Source organism: Pinus tabuliformis, chromosome 6, assembly GCF_031772625.1.
Source record: "Pinus tabuliformis cultivar Carrire ecotype Pingquan chromosome 6, CPIR1, whole genome shotgun sequence".
In the NCBI taxonomy this organism is placed as follows: domain Eukaryota; kingdom Viridiplantae; phylum Streptophyta; class Pinopsida; order Pinales; family Pinaceae; genus Pinus; species Pinus tabuliformis.
In genome coordinates, this window is record NC_142292.1 from 715,476,214 (window position 1) to 715,502,770 (window position 26,557).

General features: G+C 38.8%; 1 protein-coding gene across 2 annotated transcripts in view; it reads left to right on the top strand.

Moving 5' to 3' along the window:
• Positions 1 to 717: 717 nt before the first annotated feature.
• The window catches only part of LOC149260677 (ATP synthase small subunit 6, mitochondrial-like), a 51,425-nt gene continuing 25,585 nt past the window's right edge, over positions 718 to 26,557 (top strand). Inside the window, exons 1-2 of one of the 2 annotated variants that reach the window (XM_089420962.1) lie at positions 718 to 975; positions 1,084 to 1,129. In XM_089420962.1, coding sequence (XP_089277088.1) covers positions 855 to 975; positions 1,084 to 1,129 — 167 coding nt within the window. In that variant the 5' untranslated portion in view covers positions 718 to 854. The remainder of the gene's footprint in view (positions 976 to 1,083; positions 1,130 to 26,557) is intronic. The other variant, XM_089420965.1, reaches the window with a different exon arrangement.

The following is a 26,557-nucleotide window of genomic DNA, read 5'->3' on the forward strand; positions in this document are numbered from 1 at the left end:
CAATATAATCCCAACAAATGACTATATTCTCAAATTCTTTCCATAAAATTTGAATCTAAAATCTAAAAATAACTAAACTACACACAAACCCATTCATTAACTCCACACAAACCAAACCAATTAATAGTATTGTATATTCAAAGAAATCCTCTATATAATAGAGAAAACAAAGGTTTCTCGGGTGTTATTATATTATACCTATATTGCGGTAGAAGTTTGTGCATTCCTGTAGGGTTTGGTCAGGAGCCGAGCAAAGCAGAGCAAAGAAATAACTAAACTACACACAAACCCATTCATTAACTCCACACAAACCAAACCAATTAATAATATTCCCCATTCAAAGAAAGCCTCTATATAATAGAGAAAACAAAGGTTTCTGGGGTGCTTTTATATTATACCTACATTGCGGTAGAAGTTTGTGCATTCTGGTAGGGTTTGGTCAGGAGTTGAGAAGAGCAAAGCAATGGGTTTGAATGAGCCTTTATCAAACTTAACCATACCATAGTACAATATAATCTACACCATAACACAATATAATCCCAACAAATGACTATATCCTCAATTTTTTTCCATAAAATTCGAATCTAAAATCTCGAAATAACTAAACTACACACAAACTCATTCATTAGTAGAGCAAAGCAATAGGTTTGAACGAGCCTTTATCAAACTTGACCATACCATAACACAATATAATCAAGAGGCACAATATAATCAAGAGGGGAAGTAGACGGACAAAAGAGGGGAAGTAGACGGACAAAGCCGCAGTACTTGCCTTAAGGTCATTGCTAAGAGCCGCCAGTAAAGAAGTTTGTCATTCCGGTAGGATTTGGTCAGGAGCGGAGCAGAGCAGAGCAATGGGTTTGAACGAGCCAATGAGGGTGTTTTTGAAGAGGGAATTGAACAGAAACTGGCCATTTCTGGTCGGTTTTGGCATTACATTCGCCATCGTAACCAAGATGTCCCTTGGCTTGACAGGTATCTTCCCTGATCTTCGTTACGTATTCCTTTGCAGTCTTGCCTGAAGTAAAGTTTTAGTTGATTATCTGTATGTATTTACGGTTTGTTGATGGTTTGATTTCACAGAGGAGGATGCAAAAAATTCCCCTTTCGTGCAGCGCCATGGAAAGAGGTATTGTATCTTACTAATCCAAATTTCAATATTTATACTTTCAGATCCCCGTAGATCCCCCGGTTTTTGAATATTATTCCCTTTCCAGTTCATGTGGATTTATTAGTGACGGTGCTCATTGGGATTTGATTTTTTCCATTCAGAAGGATATTGAGATTTTGCTTACAACTTGCTGCAAATCCGTAGCCATGGAGACAGTGATTTACGTTTTCATAGCGAATGTTTTGGTTATTGCCTATGAATCTTTTGTGGCTACGGATTTTTGTTGTTGAATAAAATTGCTTGACTTTTAGGGCGGGACTACTCTATACCATCACACTGAAACAAATTCATACTTAATAAAGAAAATTTTGCAGCCCTTGACCTGCCATGAGTAAACAATTCTCCTCCTTCTGGCCAACATATATTGCCATCTCGCGAACCAAATGGTGAACTCTTATACATTCATGCTCTGGATTCAGCCAAGCAAACATGATACCCTTGTCAGCGGTAGCATTTTGGATGAAGCAACGATCTACAAGAAGGTTCACGTATCTTTGCCTAATGGCCATGTCCATTAAATGGTTCCCCTGTTTGCTTCTCACAAGACCCTCTGCAACCCACATCTGCACTAATTCCTGCACAGAGATTTTTTCATTTTCCGCATACATGGCACACTATAGGAAGCAATTTTTGATGTCTGAATTGGGCAATGCATCATAACACCATCTTAATAGTGGATAGAGTTGTGGTTCAATGCGAGGATGCAGAGTATCTGCAGAAGAAGAAGAATCTGCATTTTTAATGGAAGATAAAGAAGTCTCCCATTCATCTACTCTGCCTTTTCCCCTCATTGCTGTGGCCACTAAGGTTATGGCCAAACCAAAACCTTTACACTTGTCTGCAATATTCTTAGAACACTCCTCTATATCCATAGGAGGAGCAGGGTTGTCTTTGAAAGCAATTCTTCTGAATAACATCCATGCTTCATCTTTAGAGAGTGGTTGTTCTAGCTGTTCTGCTTCATTTGTAGACCCTTCTCTTTCATCCCTAGAGGCTTCTGCTTCATCCATAGACTCTCTTGCTTTATATGTGGAGATTTCTGCTTCATCTCTAGAGGGAGGTCGCCCTAACTCTTGTGCTTCATCTACGGAAACTTCTGTTTCATCTTTGGGGAGTGGTCATGTTGACTCTTCTGCTTCATCTGTAGAAAGAGGTTGTCCTTTTCTGGACTCTTGTGCGCTTGCCAATTCCATTTGGATCGGATCCCTCTTGACAATGAGGTGTGAAGTAGAAGTAACAAACATTGAAAATTCTTGTTGAAGGCCTTGAAAGAGGAAATTAAAAGGTACCTTCCATTTTTTGTCTTGTCCAGTGGATATCCCGCGGTTGCCAATGAGATAATCCAGACGTCGGCCTTGTTGTGTGATGGACCGTAAGTTTGGAGTATGGTATTGGCCTCTGTAAGGGATTTATACAACAGTTGCAACCAAATCTTGAGGCGCTCAGGGGCAGCTTTCTGTTGATCTTGGAAGACGACGCTTATAACCAGCAGAAGATTGTGGACATGCCTCAACTTAGTTTGCGGAATCTGATGGTTTTCCTCGTCCTCAATAACATGCTTCATTAGGGGAAAGATTGGAGCAATGACAGCTTCGTGATCTCTAACAATTACTGAAAAGTCACTTTCAAGGGCTTTAATGAGGTAATTAAAACGTACCCTCCAATTTTCAATTTTTGTTGACGCTCTCCCAAGGTTGGTGCTGAGACAATCGAGACACCGCTGCTGTGAATTGGAGCGATGGCGTTTGCTTTTGGCGTGTGTGAGGCAATTATGCAACAGCCGCATCCACAGCTTCAGGGTCTCAGAGAACGCTTTAAGCAGTTGATCTTGGAGGAAGATGGTAATATAAGGCAGAAGATATTCCATACGGATGAAACTAGCTTGCAGAATTTCATGGCTTTCCTCCTGCTAAATTACTTCATTTATCAGTCGGTTGACTGCCTCAACACTGATCAAAACGTTGTTTCTGATCATACTATCCATGGCTTTCTTAACATTCTTGTGGCCTCACTGAAGAGAAGAGCAGAGGAGAGGGAGAAATGCAGGGAGTGCACGAGAGGGCCAAAAAGCAGTTGTGATTGAGAGGGAGGGAGAGGAAGGAGCAATCAGTTAAATAGCATTCAGCATTTGCATTGCTGCACAAATTCATAATTAATAAAGAAAATCGACATTATATGTGTATGAAGTGAATGGATTGTTAAGGAAATGCATTCTGAACCGGGATTGATATTACGAGCAAATATCAGTAGGGGATGTCGAACTCAGTTTTCCAAGTGAGGGTGTAAGATTTATTTTTCCCGTAGAAAAGCTTTGCATCACTATCATTTCAAGTAGAAATGGTAGTGATACATTCAGTGTGTGTATGTGGAAAACACAAATCATAGTATAGGAATGTTGATTCTTTAGTTTCAACAAAATCTTAGAAGATCAGGGAACAAAAGGAAGTTTCATTCTTTCAACAGAAATGCTTCTCACCATTCAGAACCTAAACACGATCATTCAAAGCCCTGGTGGAAGTCAGAAAATTAAACTAGAAACCTCTTGTAAACACAATCCTTGAAACATCCTAAGACATGTTTTAAACAATAATAGAAATATCTGCTAAGGGAAGATCTGATCATTCCCAAGGTGAGTGTGCAAGATCATACCCATACAATTTAGCATATTTTTTTTGCAGACAAGTAAATATTCACAAACTTAGCTATTTTATAATGGAGCAAATTATTTTGGTTGGAGCACATTAAGCTTTCGACCCTAGAGGTTCTAATATGTGATCCTTATATTGGCTTAGAAACTGTCGACAAATGTTGAAATCATCAATAATCTAAGTAACCTGACACGGGGATTCGTAGGATATGGGGATTCAAGTGTCGGATTCAGACACGTTGACCCCCCCGGAACAGGACACGTAAGATTCGTTATATATTATTTTATTAAAATATATATATATATATATATATATATATTAAAAATTAGATATTTCTTACGCAAATTCTCATTAATGATACAAATTCATTGGTTTCAAACATAGATCTTCATCTAGATGCTAGTTTTACTCTTTACAAAGTAAGTTAGTAACATTATAGCATGCATAGTATATACAAAATTCAAATACATGTCACATAAATCATGATTCATAAATGAAAGACAACTTACAAGATAGTAAGATCAAGACACTGATAGCTGCAGTTTTCTCATTAAGTCATCAAATCAAAATGTGTTACTTAGGTAGTGCAATGCCAATGGCAAATAGAAATAGAAAATATAAAACAACTACAGGTATACAAGCCTCAAGGCAATAGGTAGCCCATGACTCATGGGTCATCAATCCTCATAGTCATCATCACAATCAACATCAATGTCCTCATCATCATGGTCCCCACTGCTCTCCCCTGCATCCTCCTCCTCCCCTGTATCCATAGTCGCCTTTGCATCTGCTGGTGTGGAAGATGACCCCTCTAAAATATCACCGTCATCAAATCTAATAGGCTCTAGCATTGGATCATTGAGATCCATGTTGGCCAATGCCAACTCAACATTGCTGTCTAGACCCATATCATCAGGGAAGACATCCCACATCTTTGTCTTTCCCCTCAACCACTCTTCCCTCTGCCTGTAAATAAGACGAAGGTTGGTGTGCACATACACCATTATCTATGCCTTGGACTGCTCAAGCCTGCTCTTCTTCACACTATACAAATTCCCATATGTGCTCCAATTCCTCTCGCAACAAGAAGATGAAGTCACTTGAGAGAGGAGCCTCATGGCTAACTGCCGAAGAGGAGGGCTTGTTGCCCCATGATTTTCCCACCAAGAATAGGGCTTCTTAGCCCCTTGTCTCTAATCACATCATATCCTGCAAATCGACCAGTGCCAGTGGAAAACTCTGCAAAGGCATCCTCCACTCATCAAGCAATACTCTATCATGGAAAACTTGCCTGAATGTATCTTTCCTCCCCTGTGAGATTTCACCATCCATGTGAGGAGGGAATCTGCGGGAAGGTCCACCATTCAGCCACTCACGACTGTAGTATTTTGGGTTCAATGCTAAGTTGCAGGAAACGTGGCCCTAGGGGGCGTTTCGCCAGGGGAAACAAAACGAAACGCGTTTCCCCGTACCGTACGGCCTGGAAACGCGTTTCCGGCCGTACGGCCACGTTTCCCGAAACGGAAACGTGGCCGTACGGCCGGAAACGCGTTTCCAGGCCGTACGGGCCACGTTTCCCTCAAAAAAACATTTGTTTTTTAATTTTTTTTTCTAATGTAGATCTCTTACATTTGTTTGCCCTAGTGTTGATATGCAGTTCATGGTAATGTTAAATTCTTAAAGTAAAAGTGATATTCTCCTTTATTTTTCATTTTCATCCTTTTACTTAAATTTTTAACATTACCATGAAATGACTCAGGATGTTTGAGAGTGGTTTCGCCGCCATTGGATTTCATATGGAGAAAGTAGAATTTTAGATCTTACTCAAAATCCAGCAGACTTATCTGTTTTTCAGGATTTCAGGATTGGGGGGATTTCAATGTTTCCATTGGATTTTATCATGTACCAGGGTATGGAACTTGTATTTAATCGAGAGAACAAAGCCCTCTATGCAGGGGAGACTCCCAATAATCAAGAGAATGTAGGGTACTAGGGTATGAAACTTGTATTTAATCAAGAGCACTAAGGTCATTCGACTATGTAGGAGGAGACTCCCAATCAACCACGAGACAAAAAATTAGAAATTTCTCGTCGCTGATTTTGGATATTTCTATTTTCATTATGTGATTATTCATGAGTAAATGTGATGTAAATTTAGATACTTATAGTCTATGCATTGACAATTGACAATTTTATCATAATGTAATAAATTAGAATGTATCATATATGCTTTATGATTGCACATATTTCTTAAATTCCTGATATATATATATATATATATTCACGTTTCCCTGTTTCCAAAATTTGGGGAGGTCGCGTTTCGTATCGCTTCCCGTTTCGGAAACTCGTACCTGTTTCCCCGTTTCATGCAACCTTGGTTCAATGAGTGAGCCAAACAATATAAAGGTGTGCAATTCTTGTCCCATTTGTTGAGAAGAATATCCTGTATAGTACCATAAAAGGCCTCTGGTGATGTCTCATACTCGGGGCACTCACTCTGTAGAATAATGCTCCTCACGGACTTAATCATGGAATCCTATCCCTCATAAACCTCTCCTAGGATGGGTTTGTCCGTATCTGCAAATCGAAGCAAAGAAATGATAGGGTCCATGATCTGAATAATTAGATCTACCCTCTCCCACCAAGCATCATCTAGCATTGTGTCCTTCACTCTTTTAGAGGCTACTTGATCTGTCTTTCTCCAGAAAGACCAAAACTCAGAAATAACCATGGACCCAAGAGCGGTCTTGACTTCCCTCAACCTCTTCAACATGATGAATGAAGAGGCAAACCATGTATCAACAATCTTCAACAATGATAGATTGTTGTAGTCCTTGTAGATAGTGAGGGCATTTGTATGATTTTGCACAAAGTTACGGATATGTCGTGCATCCTCAATAATGTTACCAATCCAAAGCACATCAGAAGCAATGGATTTTAGTGCTAAGTTCAATGAATGGACAATGCAAGGTGTCCAAAACACTTGTGGATATTTAGCTTCCACAATCATGCCAGCAGCCTTGCAAACAGGTGCATTATCTGTAATGATTTGCACACAAGAATCAACACCTACATCTTCAATAACTTTAATAAATAACTCACCCATAAATTGTGCATCCTTGCATTCTCCAAGTGTATCCACTGATTTCAAGAAAACTGGACCATTCAAGGAAGACACCATGAAGTTGATGATTGGGTGTCGTGCTGGATCTGTCCATCCATCAGAAACAATGCTAACCCCAGATGTTGGCCATGATGCTTTAATAGGCTCAAGCATTTTTTGCACCTCTTTTTTTGCCTTCGTCAACAATGTGGTTCTAAGCTTCTCTGAACCAGGAGGCACATACCATGATGGAGACCCGTGAGTTAGAGCTCGACACATCTCAATAAATAGAGGTGAGCGTGCAACATTAAATGATATGAAGTTTTGATAGAAAAAGAAGGCAATGGTGAGATCAAGCTCTTCCCGTTTCTCTTTTTGAAAAATCTTGTCCATTGGACCAAGTGAAATTGCTTTTCTTTTTGCTGCTTGTCCCCCAATAGAACTCTCAAATGGAAATTTGGTGGTGCCTTTCCTCAAAAATGGAAGGGGGTCTTCATTCTTGGTTTTTCTTGATTTTGCAGCCACATTTTCCATACCAACAGTGAACTCTTTTTCCATTTCTTTCCTCTTTTGTAAAGGAACAACTTTACAAGCTCCAACTCCACAACTTGGTAAAGCCAACAAATGGCCTTTCACACGGTAATATGTGCTTTTCAAAGAATTGTGACAAAAGTTGCATCTCCATTGCACATTTTCTCCTCCCTTCCCCTTGGTGCTTGTCCCATCCTCTCTTGTGACATATTTCCACAAGGGATATCTCTCAATGTTGTCTTTAGGAGGAAGCCTTCCCTCAACATTACTTGCAGCAGACTATGATGATATTGGGGGTGGAGGGCATCTCTAATGGAGACATTCTTCCCCTTCCTTTGCCCCCTACCTGCTGCTCTTGATTGAGCCATGAATACAGTAAAAAGACAAAACATGCACAAATTTGTAAAAAAAATTCATATACAAACTGCTGTAATAGAAATGCAAAAAAATAGAGATGAAATGCACTTACCTGGTGCTTGAATCTCCTTGCCCATAGCTCACTATTTGCAAAACCGAATGAGAGAAATGGTAAATAATGAAAAGAACAATGTTGTTTTTATGCCGTGGGTTTCACTTTTTTGGGATTTGAATCCCAAAATCGGGACACTTTGTGTCCTAACGGGACACGACTGAGATTCAATCGTGCCCCATTTTTGGATTTGAATTCCCATCGAATCGTGTCGGATTTGTGGGATTCAGACACGTGGCCTGTTTTGGACGAATCCTGTTTCAGAGCCAATAATGTATATTTATACAATACTAACAAACGTTTCCAAATAATAGATCTTTACGACTTTCACACTTTCTTGGTTGAGAGAAATATTTGGGCAACACTTTTAAGGATATTAAGGTAGGTGCTATCCCAAGGGTTTTATAGGCCAAAAATGACATTTTTATTTTGATTTTTTTTTGGAAACCCTCGTGCACTACCCCACATTTGCAGGTGGTACATAGTGCAAACTGGTTAATGCTGACTATGGTGCCTCATGCAGTAGGGACATTGAGTGAGAATTGCATTAGAGGCAACAAGCTCTAGAAATCAACCCTGGGATCTCTTGCATGGAGCTCAAAGCCCGTAACTGCTTGAGCTAGCCAATTGAGATTTTTCATATGATCTTTTTATATTATTAAGCGAAGCATGATAAGTTCTTCATATTGCACGACAAAAATATAATACATATGCTCCATAAACAAGAGTAATTCACATGAACATTGTTCATGAATTTGGCTTTTTGGGTAGGTAAAAATTTTCAACCAATTTCTTCTAGCAAAGGGATTTAAGGTCAAGGAGGTTTAGGAGTGGCCATCTCAAGGATATGTGCTCTAGAGTTGCAAGGGTGACTTGGTAACAATCATGCAACACAATAAATTGAAGAGAGGATAAACTAACCATTGTCCAAGAGCAACCTGAGGATGCATGGGGTAGTTATAGATATTCTATAATTTTCCCTTTTAATCATTGTCATAGGTCCTTAGTTTCTTGGTTTTCATGAAGAATTAGTTGACGTACAGGTTAAAACTTTATCCACTGTGTCAAGAGAAACAAGCTTACTTCCAAGGGAGTTGAAAAATTGGCATGTGTATACAGTTATCTCCACCTAGAGATAAGAATGGCTTCAAAAGTCTTGAAGTGAGATGTTGCGACAAAGGGAGATGGTGATTATGTTGAAGGTATTATGTTCATTATGGACATGATCAATTTTTGATTGATCAATGAGATGTGTCATTGACTTACTGTTTTCCAGTTTCACTAGGGGTGAGAAAAGTCAAAGATTCATCCATTATGATACATGCCTATTTATTTATATGTATGCGTTGCTAATTAATTGTTCAAAGATATGTAGGAGTTGTATTTTAGATCTTTAATTTTTAAATATTTAAATCTTTTTCTTTGATTGTTGTCCTATTGCCTCAACTTGAGGTAACATAGATGTTTGTTTATTAACTTAACAATGCCATCGAAATACTTTGTATATTGTGTAGAAAATATAACGTCCATGATTAGTGGGTCATGTGTTGTGCCATTCTTGGTTATTAGTTTACTTGGTTTTTTAGATGACGTTCTCCATTTTCTTTCACCTTAGGAATTCAAGTTGTTGATTGGCTTGGGTCCTCCTCGAGGAAGGTTGCACTTATGTGAGGGAGATTGTCATGCAAGGATGGCAAGTTGCTTATGAAGACTTCATTAATGTGGTGCAATAGTGATTAATAGGTTTATGCATGGGAGAGATTCTCATGCATGTTAGTAGTTACTTGTCTTATGTGGTGTTATATTTTAGGAAGCTTATGCACGCATGACGTCTTGTCCATGATGTTGCATGCATGTTGTATTTTAGAGGGTGTAGGTTGTTATGCATGTAGGGTGCATCACATTTGGAGGTTGTCTATTCTTGGAGGGCACAATTTCAAGGAAGAGAGGCACATGCATGAGAGAGATTATCAAGCATGCATTCATGCATAAATATAGCGAGTTCTATTCTCAGGGTGCACTACCCAAGAAGTGATTCATTGGAATTAAGGTGCAATTACAGGATGTTACTCATGCATAAATGAGGTGCTCCACTTGAGGCCATTTATGGCTTGTTTTGTAACTTTCTTTTCCTCATCTTATACAACGGATATAAAGTTGCACTAATTAAATAGATAGAGCATGAAATTTTGCTTTCGTGTGGGAAGAGTGCGTGTTACATCGGATGATGCTTTAGTTGATCTAGCTATGTAGAGGGATTATGCTAGTGTGGTTTTTTAGTAAGGGTGTGAGTGGAGAGTGTTGTTAAGCCTGTGCAATATTTCTTTTATAGTTGATAAGAAGATATGTGATTGATGCTTCAAATTCTAACTTATTTGTTTTATTTATGGAATTATGTTATGTAAATTTAACCATTAGTTTTCTGCAGGTTTGATTTGACCTAGTGATATGCCTTTTCTACACTCTTGAGTTTTCATATAGTGCTTTGGTTTAAGCAAATTTGTTATTTCATAAGTGTTTCATAATCTTCAATTGAAAGTTGGAGGAATTAATTCTGAGTGCAAATTTGTACCTATGATATGTTGTGGGAGTGATGCGCTAGAAAGCTTCAAGATTTGGAGCCAATAGATGTCTAAGATAGGTTTCAGGATTTGTGAGAGGTTGGTGGTGTAATGCTTGTGATACTCCATTGTTTGGAGTGGTTTGTGCTAAGGATTGAGCTACTTGTGAGAGGGAGTCGAGAATGGAATATTTCAATGGATGTGATGTCCAAGAAGCTCTAGAGATTGGAGTAGATTGTTGATTGTGAGTAGTTGTCGTTGGACGCTTTTCGTGGGTTTGATGCTTAGGAAGCTCTAATGATTGTTCATACATTTGTGAAAGGTTGCTTGCCCTAGTGATTGGAGTGGATTTGTCACCTAAGATAGGCACAACTAAACTTGTGATAGGTTGATGATTTTTTGTTGATCTATTTTGTTTGAAGTAGTAGGAATGGCTAAGTTTGGGATGTTTGATCCTAGAGAGTGTCATTGACTAGAAGGATCTTCTAAATTCATCTCATTGAAGTGAAAAGTTGAGATGTGGATGGAGGAATATCCTACTAGCTTTGAGGAGGCACATCCAAAATAGGTTTGTGGGATTCGATGATGAAGGAGAATGATTATTTGGAGATAGTTCCAAAATTTATTGTGGAATCATTGATTGTTTTCAAGCATGCATCTAATGTGAGCATTGAAGAGTGCAAAGGCAAGTTTTTTGCTAGAGGATTCTAAGAGTGAGGCTGGGTTGGCCTTGTTGAGACTTTTGCTCTGGTTGCTAGGAGTGTATTATTGAGATATGCTTGCAGAATGAAGAAGGTTTATTATGGGTTGATGCATGCACCACAAGCTTGATATTTTCGGACGAATGAGTTGTTACTCTTGTTGAGCTCTTCCAATCTATGTGCATTGCAGGAAGTCTTGAATTGCTCATATTGTGGTGTATGAAGAATTTGGCCCATGAAGTTAACATGAAGGACATTGGAGGTTGGCAAGTTGTTGATGAAGTCATCTTTGAACAAGGGAATACACTTGAAGATTTTGAAGAGGTTTTAGAGTATAGAAGGGAACAATGGCCTAGGGGTATGTTCATATTCACAAGTAGTCAACTTTATATGCAAGCCCCTAGGGGAGGGGAAGTTCAAGATGAAGAAGAGTAGCTTGGCTTGGTGGAGAACATTTTCCTTGTAAAGAGGGGTGTTAGTTTACTTGGTTGCGTTGATCCTATTGTCCATTTCGTTTCACCTCTAGGAATTTGAATTGTTGAGCTTGGCTTCCATTGGAGAATGAGTGCACTTGTGTGAGGGAGTTTTTGTTGCAAGGACGATGAGCTGCTTATGAAGACATAGTTAATGGGGCACAATTTCAAGGAAATGAAGTACATGCATGAGATAGATTCATAGTTAATGGGGCACAATTTCAAGGAAATGAAGTACATGCATGAGAGAGATTCTTATTCATTCTTACATGCTTACATATAGTCAGTTCGATTCTTGGAGGGCACATTATCTAAGGAGTAATTTGTTGGACTTAAGGTGCACTTACGAGTGACTTACTCATGTAAAAGTTGAGCACACTACTCTAGGCCATTTATGGCTTGTTTTGTAACTTTCTTCCTCATCTTATATGAAGGAGAGGAGGATACGCTAGTTAAATGGTCATAGTGTGGAGTTTTCTGTGGGTAGTGTGCATGATACGTTAGTGGTTGTTTTAGTTCATTCAGTTTTTTCAAGAGACTTTGATAGTGGCAAGTAAGTGTGGATTTGCAACAAGCGTGTGAGCAAAGAGTGTTGTAAAGTCCATGTAATATCTATTTAATAATTGATAAGAAATGTGATTGCTGTTACTAATTCCAGCTCGCTAACTTGATTTTGAAAAGTTTGTTTATGTAGATCTAACCATTAGTTTTTTGTTGGATTTATCTAACCTAGTGATATGTTGTACCTACACTTTCTAGTTTGGAATTGTTCATATAGTGCTTTGATTTAAGCGGATATGCTGTTTTGACACTTGTTTCCTAACCTTCAGATGTTAGTTGTAGGAATTTATTCTTTGTCTGTAGATTGGATTATCATGAGGTGAAATATCTACATTGTTGACCCTAAAAATTTTCACGTTGTTAAGAGTAGTGTTATATGCATCATCCAGATAAATCCACATAACTTGCTAGTGAAATTCCTAATATTTGTGCAAATATCTGGTAGTGAAATATCTACATTGGTGACCTTAAAAGTTTTCACTTTGGCAAGAGTAGTGTTATATGCATCATTTAGATAAATCCAAATAACCTCTTAGTGATAATTTTGATATTTGTCCACATAGCACTCTCAATAAACATTCATTTTAGGGGCATATGCAAAGGGATGGAGTTATTATTTAGGATTAAAAGTGAGTTATCGAGTACTTCTTATTTTTAGTAGTTGAGGACATTACAATAACTTTTAAGAGGTAGATTATGAGGACATCACAAAAAATTTTAAGAGGTAGATTCCAATGCCTCAACTACAGAAAAGGACATACCTCCTCCTAGATAGAAAATATTCCAGGAGACTGGTGTAATTTGATTGCCCAGTTTGCTAATGTTTGCGAATGTTTGCTTATTGTAGAGAGAAAATACATGTAATGTTCGTGCCTAATGTAATGTGCCCATTTTTAGTTTCCCTTATGATGCGGCTAGGATGCGACCTGGAAGGTTTTGGACTCTGGAGGAGTTTTATGGGGTTTGACAGGGATCGCTCACAACATCTCATCATCAGGGTTAGTTTCACACAACTAATTCTTGGTTTTGCCGCATTTCGGCAATTCTCATAAAACAGGGTTATTACTTAAATGCATTCAAGGTGTCATTTTGGGAAGAATATTTGATGAAACACCTTAGTGTAATAGCTTGATGGAACACAAATGAAGAGATCTACAATATGGGATGGTGAAAAGTGACTTTCAGTGGCCTGAGAGATCATAGAGGCATATTCACCATTTTGCTACATTAAAAGTGACTTTAATTAGTCATTTAATTAAATAAAAGAAGGGGAAATGCTTAATCAAGGAAAAAGTCCAAGTGACTAAAATTAAATAAAATAAAAAGTCACTTAAGATAAGGATAAGCAGAGAAGCTTCTAGATGTTGAAAAGTGTAACTAGGTTAGCTCTTCATAATGACATGTAATTATGATCTTTTTAAATGATGAAATCAAATAAAATTATTTTTGTATGCCTTGCTTCATTGGTTTCATGAGCAAGAGATTTTATTTTATTAGTGGCTCCCATTGAGAGCCTTAGGATTTATCATTAGAGTCAAAAGAATTAATGTCATGAATGAGGAGCTCTTCTTGAGCATGTGTCATATATATATGTAGTCTATTGAAGTGTCTAACAACCTTCCAAAAGACAAACACAGTCCTCTCTTGAAGTCGGCCTCCAAAACCGTATGGAATAACACATTTTGGCTCACCTAAAGAGACACACCCCTTCGCTATATGTCATGTCGGCTTATATACAGGACAAACCACTATAAATATGTGGCTATGATCTTCGCAGAAGAACAATACACGGGCTCGATTTTCTTTTGAGATTTTCAGACAGTTTCTCTGAGATTTTCCGGTGATAGTACAGAAGCAAGTTCAAATCTCGGTGGGCCAGTGAAGTATTACAGTTCGGATATTTCAGTAGTTTGTATGAAGTTCGGATTTGTCCCTTTTTAAATTCGGGTAGATAGGGATAGTGAAAAATTTGAGATTCGGATGACTGTTTTGAAGAAGTTTTGGTACCCTAAACAGAAAAACTCAGTTCAGAGAGGATGCTACAGTAACGTGTGATGTTTAGGAGCTATATATAATTTAGATCACAGTGAATAAGTGACAAGTAAGCAGTATACACAGTGATGAAATAGTGCCACAATCTCAGTGGAACCTCAGTAAGCGTCTTGATGCTATATCTGTGCTATAATAGAAGAAAGATCTCAATAATATGTGTTAATTTTAGGCAACAATTGTATGTTCTTTGATTTAGAGCAATTTTACTTCAATTCCTTTATTAGCCCAGTATCAATATTCAGATTAACAATCACATCAACATGACAGTAAAATGCAGATATAACATAAACAAAAACAGTAGAAGACAAGCCAAGACAAGAGGACACAAGATGTGCCACTAGCTAGGGACAAACCCCAATGTGGGGAAACCCTTGATCAAATCTTCTTTTAGTCTTCAATAGTTCAGCAGAGAGAGATAGTACAATTTAGAAATTTGATAATTTATAACAGCAGCAAAAGAGCCCTAACTAGAAAAGTCAATATTAGTCAACAGGAAAGATTTGAGCCTCAACAAATTGGTCAACTTTAGTTTCTAAACAACAAGATAAAATAACCCTCAAAACAGTGAAATTCAGCCCAGTCAAAGTCTGGTCAAACAACCGACTTGCGGTCAGCCCTAGCTATAGTCAACGCTGGTCAACACTTGGTCGAACTATCCAGAAATTTGGTCTCCTGAAATTTTGGTCTCCTAAAATTTCGGCCTCTTGAAATTTCGGCCTCCTAAAATTTCGGACGTGTGGAGAAATAGAGGCCCAGAAATCCGTACCCAATCAATGAGGAGAGAGAGAGAGAGAAGTGTGAAGATGAGTGTGTCCAAATGAGGCTTAGTCACCTTCTATTTATATGCAACGTTGAGGATGAATAGACGTCACTGTTGGGCTTTTGAGCCTACATAAGTTTGCTGGCCAACCTTGACAATTTGACCATAATCAAAATAAATTCATGACTTCATTTGTACATGTCAAAATCGGATGATCTTTACATCAATTCTACACCTATTAGAGAGAGGAATCTAAGAAAAATATCAGTTGTCATAAATAAGATGAACCATGTGGAGTTTGGCCCTAGATGCTAATTTTAACACTCCCTCTCAACTAGGGAGAACTCCATCTTCCAATCTGTACTATATCTGCCATCAATACATTGCTCTGCTCTGCTGAACTATGAAGAAGAAGTGATCGAGAATGTATCGTACCATTATCTACCGAAGTCAGTCCCAATCAAAGGAGAGTGTGTCATACCACTCTTACTGACCCAAAGTCAGTTCCAATCAAAAGAGAGTGTCTCATACCACTCTTACTGACCCGAAGTCAGTTCCAATTGATCCCAGATCAATATCAGTCATCCTAGCATAGGGAGTACGGTAGTACACGATGCGTCCATCAGTAGTACTATGGTCCCTATCCTCATTTCCCTACTCATTGGCCAGATGAGAGGTACTTCCCATGAGTCCCAGACTGCATGGGTAGGATGTCTCAGCAGGAGAAGGATGAACCACTCATCCTGCCTACATGTCGCCAAGGGGTATCGCAAGGGAAGGTTGAACCACTCACCATGTACGCAGGAAATCACTAGGTGAAGGCTGAACCACTCACCCTATGGTTGCTCATCGCTCTAAGAAGTACCCCAAGCCCCTCGAAGCTCCCAGAGCTTAATGTCCATCTCATACATGACCCTCATAAGAGGGTCTCTCCACAACTCCAAGTCGTTCTCCGAAGGCCAAGAACTTGACCTTCCCTAGTGGCTTTGTCAGAATATCATCAACTTGCTCATTAGTCCCAATGTGATGGAGCCTTGTTGCTCTTCATTATACCATATCCTGGATAAAGTGGTACCTGATATCTATATGCTTGGAGAAATCATGAAACACAAGATTCTTTGATAATTGGATCCCACTCTGCTTGTCGTAGAGGATCACGGTGGTTCCAACACATGTCCAAACAGCTCATTGAAGAGCTTCCTCAACCAGACAACTTCACAGGAGGCCATACTAGCAGCTATGTATTCGGCCTCGGCAGTGCTCAAGGCAACCGATTTCTGCTTCTTGCTCATCCAGGATATCGAAGTAGAACCCAAAGAAAAACAACATCCAGAAGTGCTCTTGCGATCCACCACACTGCCAGCCCAATCAACATTAGAATAACCATGCAGCCTCACATCTCCGACAGTGTATCTCAGTCCATGAGTGATTGTGCCCCGAAGATATCTCAGAAGATTCTTGGCACCAATCCAATGTATATGATGAGGCTCAACCATATATTGGCTCAATGTGTTAACTGCAAAACATATGTCTGGACGAGAGTTCACCAAGAACATCAGCGCTCCTATGAGTTGAGGATACTCAAAAGCATTTCCTAATTCAGGTCCAGCAGCACTACCACATATCTTCTTAAAGTTGAATTCCATCGGGGTAGTCACTGGCTTGCAGTCCACCATCCCAAATCCTTCCAATGTCTTCACAACATATTTTCCTTGAGATAGGAAAATTTCACTTGGCTTTTGCCAAACCTCCAACCCTAGGAAGTAGTGCATCGGTCCTAGGTCCTTCATCTCAAATTCAGAAGCCAACTCCCTCTTACATTTGTGAATGAGAGGGTCTGCACCTGTCAGAAAGAGGTTGTCCACATAAAGTACTAGAATGAGAGGTTTATCATTTTCAACCTTAGTAAAGGTTCAGATCTACTTCACTTCTAGTGAATCCCAGTGTCATCACATAGTTATCGATCCTCTCATACCAAGCCCGGGGTGGTTGCTTCAATCCATAGAGGGATTTCTTCAACCTACATACATGAGATTCCCGGTCATTAACCTCAAACCCCTCGGGTTGTTCCACATAGACTTCCTCTTTAACCGAACCATGCAAGAAAGCGGTCTTGACATCCATCTGATGTAGGTTCCATTCTTGCGAGGCAACAAGAGCTATGATCAAGCGGATGGTGGTGTATTGGGCAACAGGTACAAATATCTCATCGTAATCTACACCTTCCTTTTGAGAGAAGCTTCGAGCAACAAAGCAAGCTGTGAACTTTTCTGCACTTCCATCAGTTCCATGCTTGATTTTGTAGAGCCACTTAGAGGTGACAATTGATTTGTTTCGGGGTCTAGGGACCACATCCTAGACATCATTCTTCATGATTGACTCGTATTCTTCATTCATAGCATCCTTCCATACTTGTTGCTTCACGACTTTTTCGAATGATGAAGGCTCATTTTGAATGATAATGCTCATGACGGTCAAGTATCCTTGATCCCTGTTTGGCTTCTTGCTTCACAAAAAGTCCCCCTTGGTGCAATATGTGTCTCGGCATCTTCGAGAGTCTCCCTAATCCATGAGGGTCTCCTCTTGGTGGAGGAGGGTTCTTTAGGAGGAGGATCAATAGGATCCATAGGTTCATCAACATCAGGCATAGTTTCGTCTTCTTTTGCACCCTGTTTTCCGGTGTCAGCTTCTCTGTCCTTCCTTGGGATAGGAAGGTTGTTGATCTTCCTGAGGGCCATATCTTTGTCGATGGTGACATCATGACTTATCTCAACTTCCCTTTGACCAACCACATAAATTCTATATCCCTTAGAATTTTCACTATAGCCCACAAAGATTCCTTTCTTCCTAGATGCACCCAATTTGCTTCTTTGCTCTTTTGGCATATGAAAATATATGGGGCTTCCAAAAATTCTAAAATGAGAGACATCGGGTTTCTTACAGTGAACATTTCTTCGGGAGTCTTGGATTCCAATGCTTGATGAGGGCATTGGTTTTGAACATACACGATAGTATTTGCAGCTTCAGCGCATAGGAACTTCAGAAGGCCTTGATCATGAAGCATGGCACAATTGCTTCTACAAAGGAGTGATTCTTCCTTTCAGCCACACCATTATGCTCAGGAGTGTATGGCATTGTAGTCTCCCTCTTAATGCCAACTTTTTTGCAATAATCTTGGAATTCATTGGATTCGTACTTGGTCCCATTATCACTCCTCAATATCTTGATTTTCTTCTGGGATTAGTCTTCGATCAAGGCTTTGAAGTATCGAAACTAGGTGAACACTTCATCCTTCTTCTTCAAGAAGTAGATCCAAGTCTTGCGAGAATAATCCTCTGTAAAGGTGAGATAATATAAGTATCCTCTCAAAGAGTTTATGGGCATCATACCAGATATGTCGGAGTGGATCAATTGCAATATATCTATGGTCTTGCTATTACTTGAGGGGAATGGTCCCCTTGTAAGTTTTCCTTCGGCACATCCTGGACATACACTTTTATGCTCTACTTTGAACTCAGGCATACCTGTCACCATCTGTCTCACATCAGGTAGGGCCTTATAATGAAGGTGGGCAAACCTCCGGTGCCATAGTTTAGATTGTAGAGATGTGTCGCAAGACATGGCTCACAATGGACTTCCTCCAACTTGATACAAAGTTTCAACCCTGAACCCAAGAGTAAAAGCATCTTTAAAATTTCTTTTCCAAACACATACCTTTCCATCGATGAATGCCACCTTGAATCCTTTGTCCTCCATGGCTGAAATGGACACCAAGTCCTTCTTGAGATCAGGTATATATAGTACTTCTTGCAAATGAATAATGTTACCTTGATTCAATTGAAGGGTAATATTCCCTACTCCCTTCACGGGATAGGTGGCATTGTCTCCAAGGATGATCTCCAAGTTTGTCTCCTTTTCTATCAGATTAGAGAGGGCTTCCTTGTATCCGGTGAAGTGCCTTGAGGCACCACTATCAATCAGCGAATTTCCCAAAGTGTCCGGAGGAGAGGCAGTGGAGAGGGCCGATATAAGATAGTACTCTTTTTACTTATTGTTAACAACATTTGATTCTTCATACCTGGAGTTACTTGATTTCTTGGAGGGTCAACCATTTCCTTGATGTCCTGCATTCCTTTTTCCTTTGCTGCCATTGGACCTACCATTCCTTTTATCGTTGTTGTTGAAGTTTCCCCTGGAATGATTGTGATCATCATCATGCGATGTGTCCCTTCTATTTGGACAACCCCTTGCATAGTGGCCAAACTTATTGCAAACAAAGCACCTGCCCTTCCTTCCTCTCTTAGATCCAGGCTTTCCATGGAAATGACCTTTAGACCCTGCATTATTTCTCCTTTTGGCATGAGCGGAGAATGCAATGGGGTTGCTTCTATTAGAAGACATTTCTTGCTCCACCATTCTTGTTTCTTCTTGAATGCATCTCGACATCAATTCTTCAAACCCTGGATTCGATCATTGTTGAGGACAATGGTTCTAAATACATACCACTCAGGTGGGAGTCCTCCAAGGGTGGTGAGAGTAAGTTCCCTGTCAGGAATGACTTCTCCAATCAAAAGTAGATCATTCTTGATCTCAGTGATCCTCAAGAAATAGGATTGAATATCCTCGTCCTTGCCCTTCTTAATATCCTTCAACTTATTCTTGAGAAATAGAATTTGATTAGCATTACTAACCTTGAACATGCCAACCAACCTGTCGTAGATCTCCTTGGAGGTCTTCAATTCAGAGATGTAGGCCACCAGATGCTTGTCAATGGAATCCTTGATAATCTTCTTTGCTTTGACTTCAACCCTATTGTACTTGGTATTCACAGTAGCTGGTGCATTTGAAGGAGGCTCAGGGATTTTACCCTGCACATAATCCATCACTTCTTGTTCTTCCAAGGTCAAATCAAGAGACATCTTCCATCCATGATAGTCAGATTTATCATGGAGCTTGTCTTTAGCTGGGAAGTGGGACGAGGAACCCATTGAGCCTTTTGTCCTTGTCCAACTGTCTTTGGTGATTGCTCTTTCACTCTTACTTGGGCTTTGTCTTCACCTCAACTCCGATACCATGTTAATTTTAGGCAACAATTGTATGTTTTATGCTTTAGAGCAATTTTACTTCAATTTCTTTATTAGCCCAATATCAATATTCAAATTAGCAATCACATCAACATGATAGTAAAATGCAGATAGAACATAAACATAAATAGTAGAAGACAAGCCAAGACAAGAGGACACAAGATGTGGCACCAGCCAGGGACAAAACCCAATGTGGGGAAACCCTTGATCAAGTCTTCTTTTAGTCTTCAATAGTTCAACAGAGAGAGATAGTACAATTTACAAATATGATAATTTATAATAGCATCAAAAGAGCCCTAACTAGAAAAGTCAACGTTGGTCAACAGGGCAGATTTGACCCTTAACAAATTGGTCAACTTCAACCTCTAAATAGTAAGATAAAACAACCCTCAAAACAGTCAAATTCAGCCTAGTCAGAGTTTGGTCAAACAACCCACCTATGGTCAGCCCTAGCTGCAGTCAATGTTGGTCAACACTTGGTCAAACTGTTCAGACATTCAGTGTCTTGAAATTTCAGCCGCCTAAAATTTTAGACGTGTGGAGAGAGAGAGAGACCCAGAAATCTGTACCCAATCAATGAGGAGAGAGAGAAGTGTGAAGATGAGTGTGTCCAAATGAGGCTAAGTCACCTTCTATTTATATGCAACATTGAGGATGAATAGACGTGACTGTTGGGCTTCTGAGCCTACATAAGTTTGTTGGCTGACCTTAACAATTTGATCATAATCAAAATAAATTCATAACTTTATTTGTACATGTCAGAATCGGATGATCTTTAGATCAATCCTACACCTCTCGGAGAGAGGAACCCAAGAAAAATATCAGTTGTCATAAATAATATGACCCATGTGGAGTTTGGCCCTAGTTGCCAATTTTAACAATATGACAATGTGGAGATCTCAGAGGTCGAAGTGGAAGAGGAGTCAAGGAGAATGGTGATTGTTAAGAGAACATGTGTCTTGGTCTTGGAGGGGCTAATAGGTCAAGGGTCTTGGTCTTGGTATTTGTCAATTGGATCTCTATAAGAAGAATTTGTGCGGGTTTTCCTCTCAAAGAATGAGAGGTTTTTGGCTTTGGCTTGTAGTCTACATGATGTGTCTCTTGTGTATTTGATGTTCACACATTGGTTACTGTTTGATGAATAAGAACACTAATAATCTAACATGAAGAAGATCCTAATCTAAGAAGTAAAAAGCATTCACAAGCAGTCACTAATGGAAGAGAAATCCCCTAATGCTAATGCCCTAGATTTCTCAACATGGAATCAGAGCTAAGGTGCTGTAGTCAAAGGAAGGGCATCTAATCAAAGAGACATTCAAGGTTCAAGTTCCAAGGAAAGCATCAAAGCAAGTTGAAGGTTATCAAAGCAAAAGATCAAGATCTACATTGAAGAATCAAACCCTAGATCAAAGAAGCAGTCTACAAAAACAAGAGTTTTTGTTTCTATAGACATCATCAAAAGGCCACAAAGACCCTCATCAAGTTGTCTAGAAGGCAACATAGCTCGAAAGACTTTAAAGATGAAGATCACATCATCTTGGAAAAAGTCGAGAACCCCTAGAAGCATTTATGATCTACATTACAAGAGAAGTCGAAGTCTATTGAAGGCAAGAAGGCATTATCATCATTTTCAAGGTTATAAACCAAGCAAGGATCCTCTCCTTGCCCTTGAAGAAGTTCGTCCAAAGAAGCAGCAAATCATTCTCATCAAAAGGAACAACCTTGTCTAATATAGAAAGGCTTTTAAATTTGGAAGAAGATCATCCAAGAGGGAGCACTAATACATCTTCTTCAACCATCGTCAAAGTGATTAAGTTGAAGATTTCATCTTCACTTGTTAAGTATCTTTCATTCTTTAATCAATTTGGTAAAATGACTTTGTGTTTGCAAGGAGATCTATAAGTTGGATAGGTCCTCAAAATTCCTTGCATGAAAAGGAGGATAAGCATAGTCCTCTAAGAAGGTGATGTTACTGAACATATTAAAAGGTCTCCTCTGAATTCATGGAAAGGGATTCTTATGAAAGATCCTCTCATATAGCAATATCAGAGACATCAAAGAGATGCATATTATAAACTCGTAAGAATACTCTCTGAAGAAGCGAGAAAGAAGGTCACACGACTTAGATTTGATTTACACAAAAATTAAAGGTATCAAAGGATGAAGGATATCTTCATAAGATCTCATCTACAAGATCTAGGAAAGAAGATAATCGTCATTGATCTATAATGCATTAACTGATAATCAAGGTAACAAATATCCATGGGATAAGAAAGTTACCTCATTCGACAACTTGTGATTTCTATGCAAGGTAAAAGAAGACAAGTTGAGGGCAAAAGTGTTGAAGGTTAAGGACTCAAACGTTTGTTGGAAGAAAAGGAAGTTTGGAAAATTTTGGTTCTCAAAAAGAAAAGAAAAGCATAGCTCAATGCTATGGATGCAAAGACTATGAACATTACAGGAAAGATTGTCCTTAACTTAAGAAGGACAATAACAAGAAGGATAGAGAAGAAGTCAATTTCACCGAAGAAGTGGAGGAAGTTGAAAGAAGGAAGTCCAAGGAAGAGAAGCATTAGAAGCAAGAGCTCGTGACATCACCATAGGAGACATGAAGGATGTCTGATGGTCAAAGGATATAGCTCTTGGTGACCTCATTGAAAAATCAAAGGAAGAAGTCATCCAGGACAAGTCTCATCATACATCAGTTTAAAAGGGAAACATCTGTTGAATAAGGATATGCAAGATGGAATCCTCATTGAAGGATTCACCGATCTAGAAAGGAAGCAAGTGTTTCGCCACGAACTCCAACTTGTGAAGTTCATGGGATGATGGTATGATGACATAAGAGATGAAGCAGATCAAGGGGTTGAAGATATTTTCAATCAAGGAAGTTGCTGAAAGAAGCCTAGATGACTTAAAGGTAAATAAGGTATGTATGCTTGTATTTAATATTATAAAGTCATGCCGTATGGTTGCATGTAACAAGGATCACTACTTCTATTTTGAGAAGCATGATCAAAGAAAAGGAATCTCCTCGGATGAAAGAATGTCGGAAGGCATGAGTCACTCTAGATGAAATCAACATAATATGCCCTCATATGAAGTATGAGGTGGTTGACCACGATGAGGAACTCTGATTAGAAGCCCCTAGGAATGAAGTGTGTGAAAAGGTAAGAAGAGATCGTGATAATATGGAACGAAGGTAGAAGGCATTCAACATCTGAATTCCAAGAAGATTTGACTAGAAGATCTCCCGGAAGGATGTGAAGACTCTGATGGAAGTAAGAAAAAGATAGAGACCCTTGAAATTGAATATCTGTGGGAGATGTGTCAATCTGTATGCAGGATGCTAATACTTATAGGAAGATGTCATGGTGAAAGATCATCACAAAGGTATGAAAGCAAAATGACATGAAGCAAAGCTAGATGGAAAATTTGATGGATCACTTTATGATGATTTGAGAACATGACTAACTCATGGACCAAAGTGATACATGAATTGTGCCCTTTGTAGAAGTCCCCAAACATGAAGACTCCTTGACGAAGAAGAACTTCATGAAATCGAAAAAAGGAGCTCTTCAAGCAGTTGGTTGTTCCAAGATCTCCACATGAGAAGCTACGATAGGTCCCCAGTTAAGAGGGAACTTGAAAAGAAGTCTCTTACTTGGAAGAAACTTGGAAATTCCCAAGCAGGGAGCTTAGGTACATTCCTTTAATGGAATATATCTTCCTGGGTTGAAAAAGGAGAGAGACATGTCGTTCTGTTCTTCACCCAGGAAGACATAATGGAGGATTGCGTAATCATTTGGCATCTGATGCTCTTTGAGGATGAGATAGGGCATCCAACAGTAAGAGTAGACTTGGAGGACCGATATTCTTTGTGGGACTGGGGAGTCTAGGAAAAGAATAGTTCTTATGGAGCATATCCTGAGTGAACCCGGGTGGGGTATGTTCCTAGAGAGACAATGATGAGTATGTCTATAAATCATTGGTATCACCAACATTGTGCTTTGATCTTGTGGAGAGATAAAGCTGTTAGTCAAGGCCTTGCTATATAACAATGTTGGTTGGTATGATGCTATACAAATGAGTTACAAATCCGAATTCTTCTTATGAGACATTCTTCAGATTGAGAATGACCAAGTACGTATGAATACCTCCCTATTTAAGAGGGAGTGTTGAAAAGTGTAATTAGTTTCGGTCTTTATAATGACATGTAATTATGATCTTTGTAAATGATGAAATAAAATAAAATTATTTTTGTATGCCTTGCTTCATGGGTTTCATGAGCAAGAGATTTTATTTTATTAGTGGCTCCCATTGAGAGCCTTAGGATTTATCATTAGAGTCAAAAGAATTTATGTCATGAATGAAGAGCTATTCTTCAGCATGTGTCATATATATATATATATATATATATATATATATATGTATGCCTTGCTTCATGGGTTTCATGAGCAAGAGATCTTATTTTATTAGTGGCTCCCATTGAGAGCCTTAGGATTTAGCATTAGAGTCAAAAGAATTTATGTCATGAATGAAGAGCTATTCTTCAGCATGTGTCATATATATATATATATGTAGTCTATTAAAGTGTCTAAGAACCTTCCAAAAGACAAGCACAATCCTCTCTTGAAATCGGCCTCCAAAACTGTATGGAATAATACATGTTGGCTCACCTAAAGAGACACACCCCTTCCCTATATGTCATGTCAGCTTATATGCAGGACAAACTACTATAAATATGTGGCTATGATCTTTGCAGAAGAATAGTACACGGGTTCGATTTTTTTCCTGAGATTTTTGGGTGACAGTACATAAGCAAGTTCAGATCTCGGGTGGCCGAGTGAAGGATTACAGTTTGGATATTTCAGGAGTTTGTATGAAGTTCAGATTTGCCCCTCTGTAAATCCGGGTAGACAGGGACAATGAAAATTTGAGATTCGGATGACTGATTTGAAGAAGAAGTTTTGGTACCCTAAACAAAAAAACTCAGTTCGGAGAGGAGGCTACAGTAAGGTGTGAAGTCTAGGAGCTATATATAATTCGGATCACAGTGAATAAGTGACAAGTCTGCAGTATACACAATGATGAAATAGTGCCACAACCTTGGTGGAACCTCAGTAAGGGTCTTGATGCTATATCTCGATTCTCTGCCATCATAAAGAAAGATCTCGGTAATATGAGAGCGTGGAGATCTCACGGGTCGAAGTGGAAGAGGAGTCTGGAAGAATGGTCACTGTTAAGAGAATGTGTGTCTTGGTCTTGGAGGGGCTAATAGGTCAAGGGTCTTGGTCTTGGTATTCATCAATTGGAACCTCTATAAGAAGAATTTGTGCGGGTTTTCCTCTCAAAGAGTGAGAGGTTTTTGGCCCTAGCTTATAGCTTACATGATGTGTCTCTTGTGTATTTATGTTCGCATTGGTTACTGTTTGATGAATAAGAACACTAATAATCTAACATGAAGAGGATCCTAATCTAAGAAGTAAAAAGCATTCACAAGCAATCACTAATGGAAGAGAAATCCCTTAATGCTAATGCCCTAGATTTCTCAATACTAGAGTGGGAAATAAAATAATAAAAAAGTGCTTCTATAAAGTGGGAGAAGGATCCATCGAGCCTTTAAAGGGAGGGGAAGCAAATCATTTGAGACATCTTGGTTGGTTTGTTTTTCTGATTGCTGAGGCTTGGAGAATCAGGTTCTCAACTTCAGTAGCCCTAGGGTGAAAAACCTTATGTGATTTGGTGAGTGGACGAAAATCCATCTCATTTCTTGGTGAGTTCATTCAAATTGATAGGTGTGCTTATCAGTTATGGTTTTAGTTTGGAGGTCAGATACAATGTTGTAGTAGATATATTTTGAGGCCAAATCCAGTTTGTAACAACTCAGAGAGTTTTATCTCAACATTCTTCCATTATTTGTATGGCATGTAATATCATATTTATTTCAATATAAATAAGTTGAGATCTGCTACATTTGTATTATATTGCAATTGCCATATTTAATATTAATTTTGTCAGAGTTGCATTAATTTATGAGTTTTTATTTTGTCGATTTCTCTAGTATATATTGATAAATTTCGTTGGTATTTCTGGATAAAATATATGTCATAATTTTATGAAGAAAATATTCTATAATATAACGCAAATAATTAGGATGAGATGTTATAGTGGTATTAGAGCATGATTTTGGCCAATTGTGGGTTAAAATCAAAGTTTTCCGTATTGTCGTATTGTTCCCGAAGATTAAAGGAGCCAAGTTCGTGGGTTAGAATTCTTAATCTATTTTTCGGAAAATAATTGTTGTAGGTGATTTATCCATAACTGTCGAAAAAGGAACCTATTGGCCGAAGTAATAATATTGTTTGTAGGTGTTGAAATTGCGGGAAATCACATCATTCTTCAAAGGGTTGAGATTGATTTTATTTTGTTGGGCTGAATTT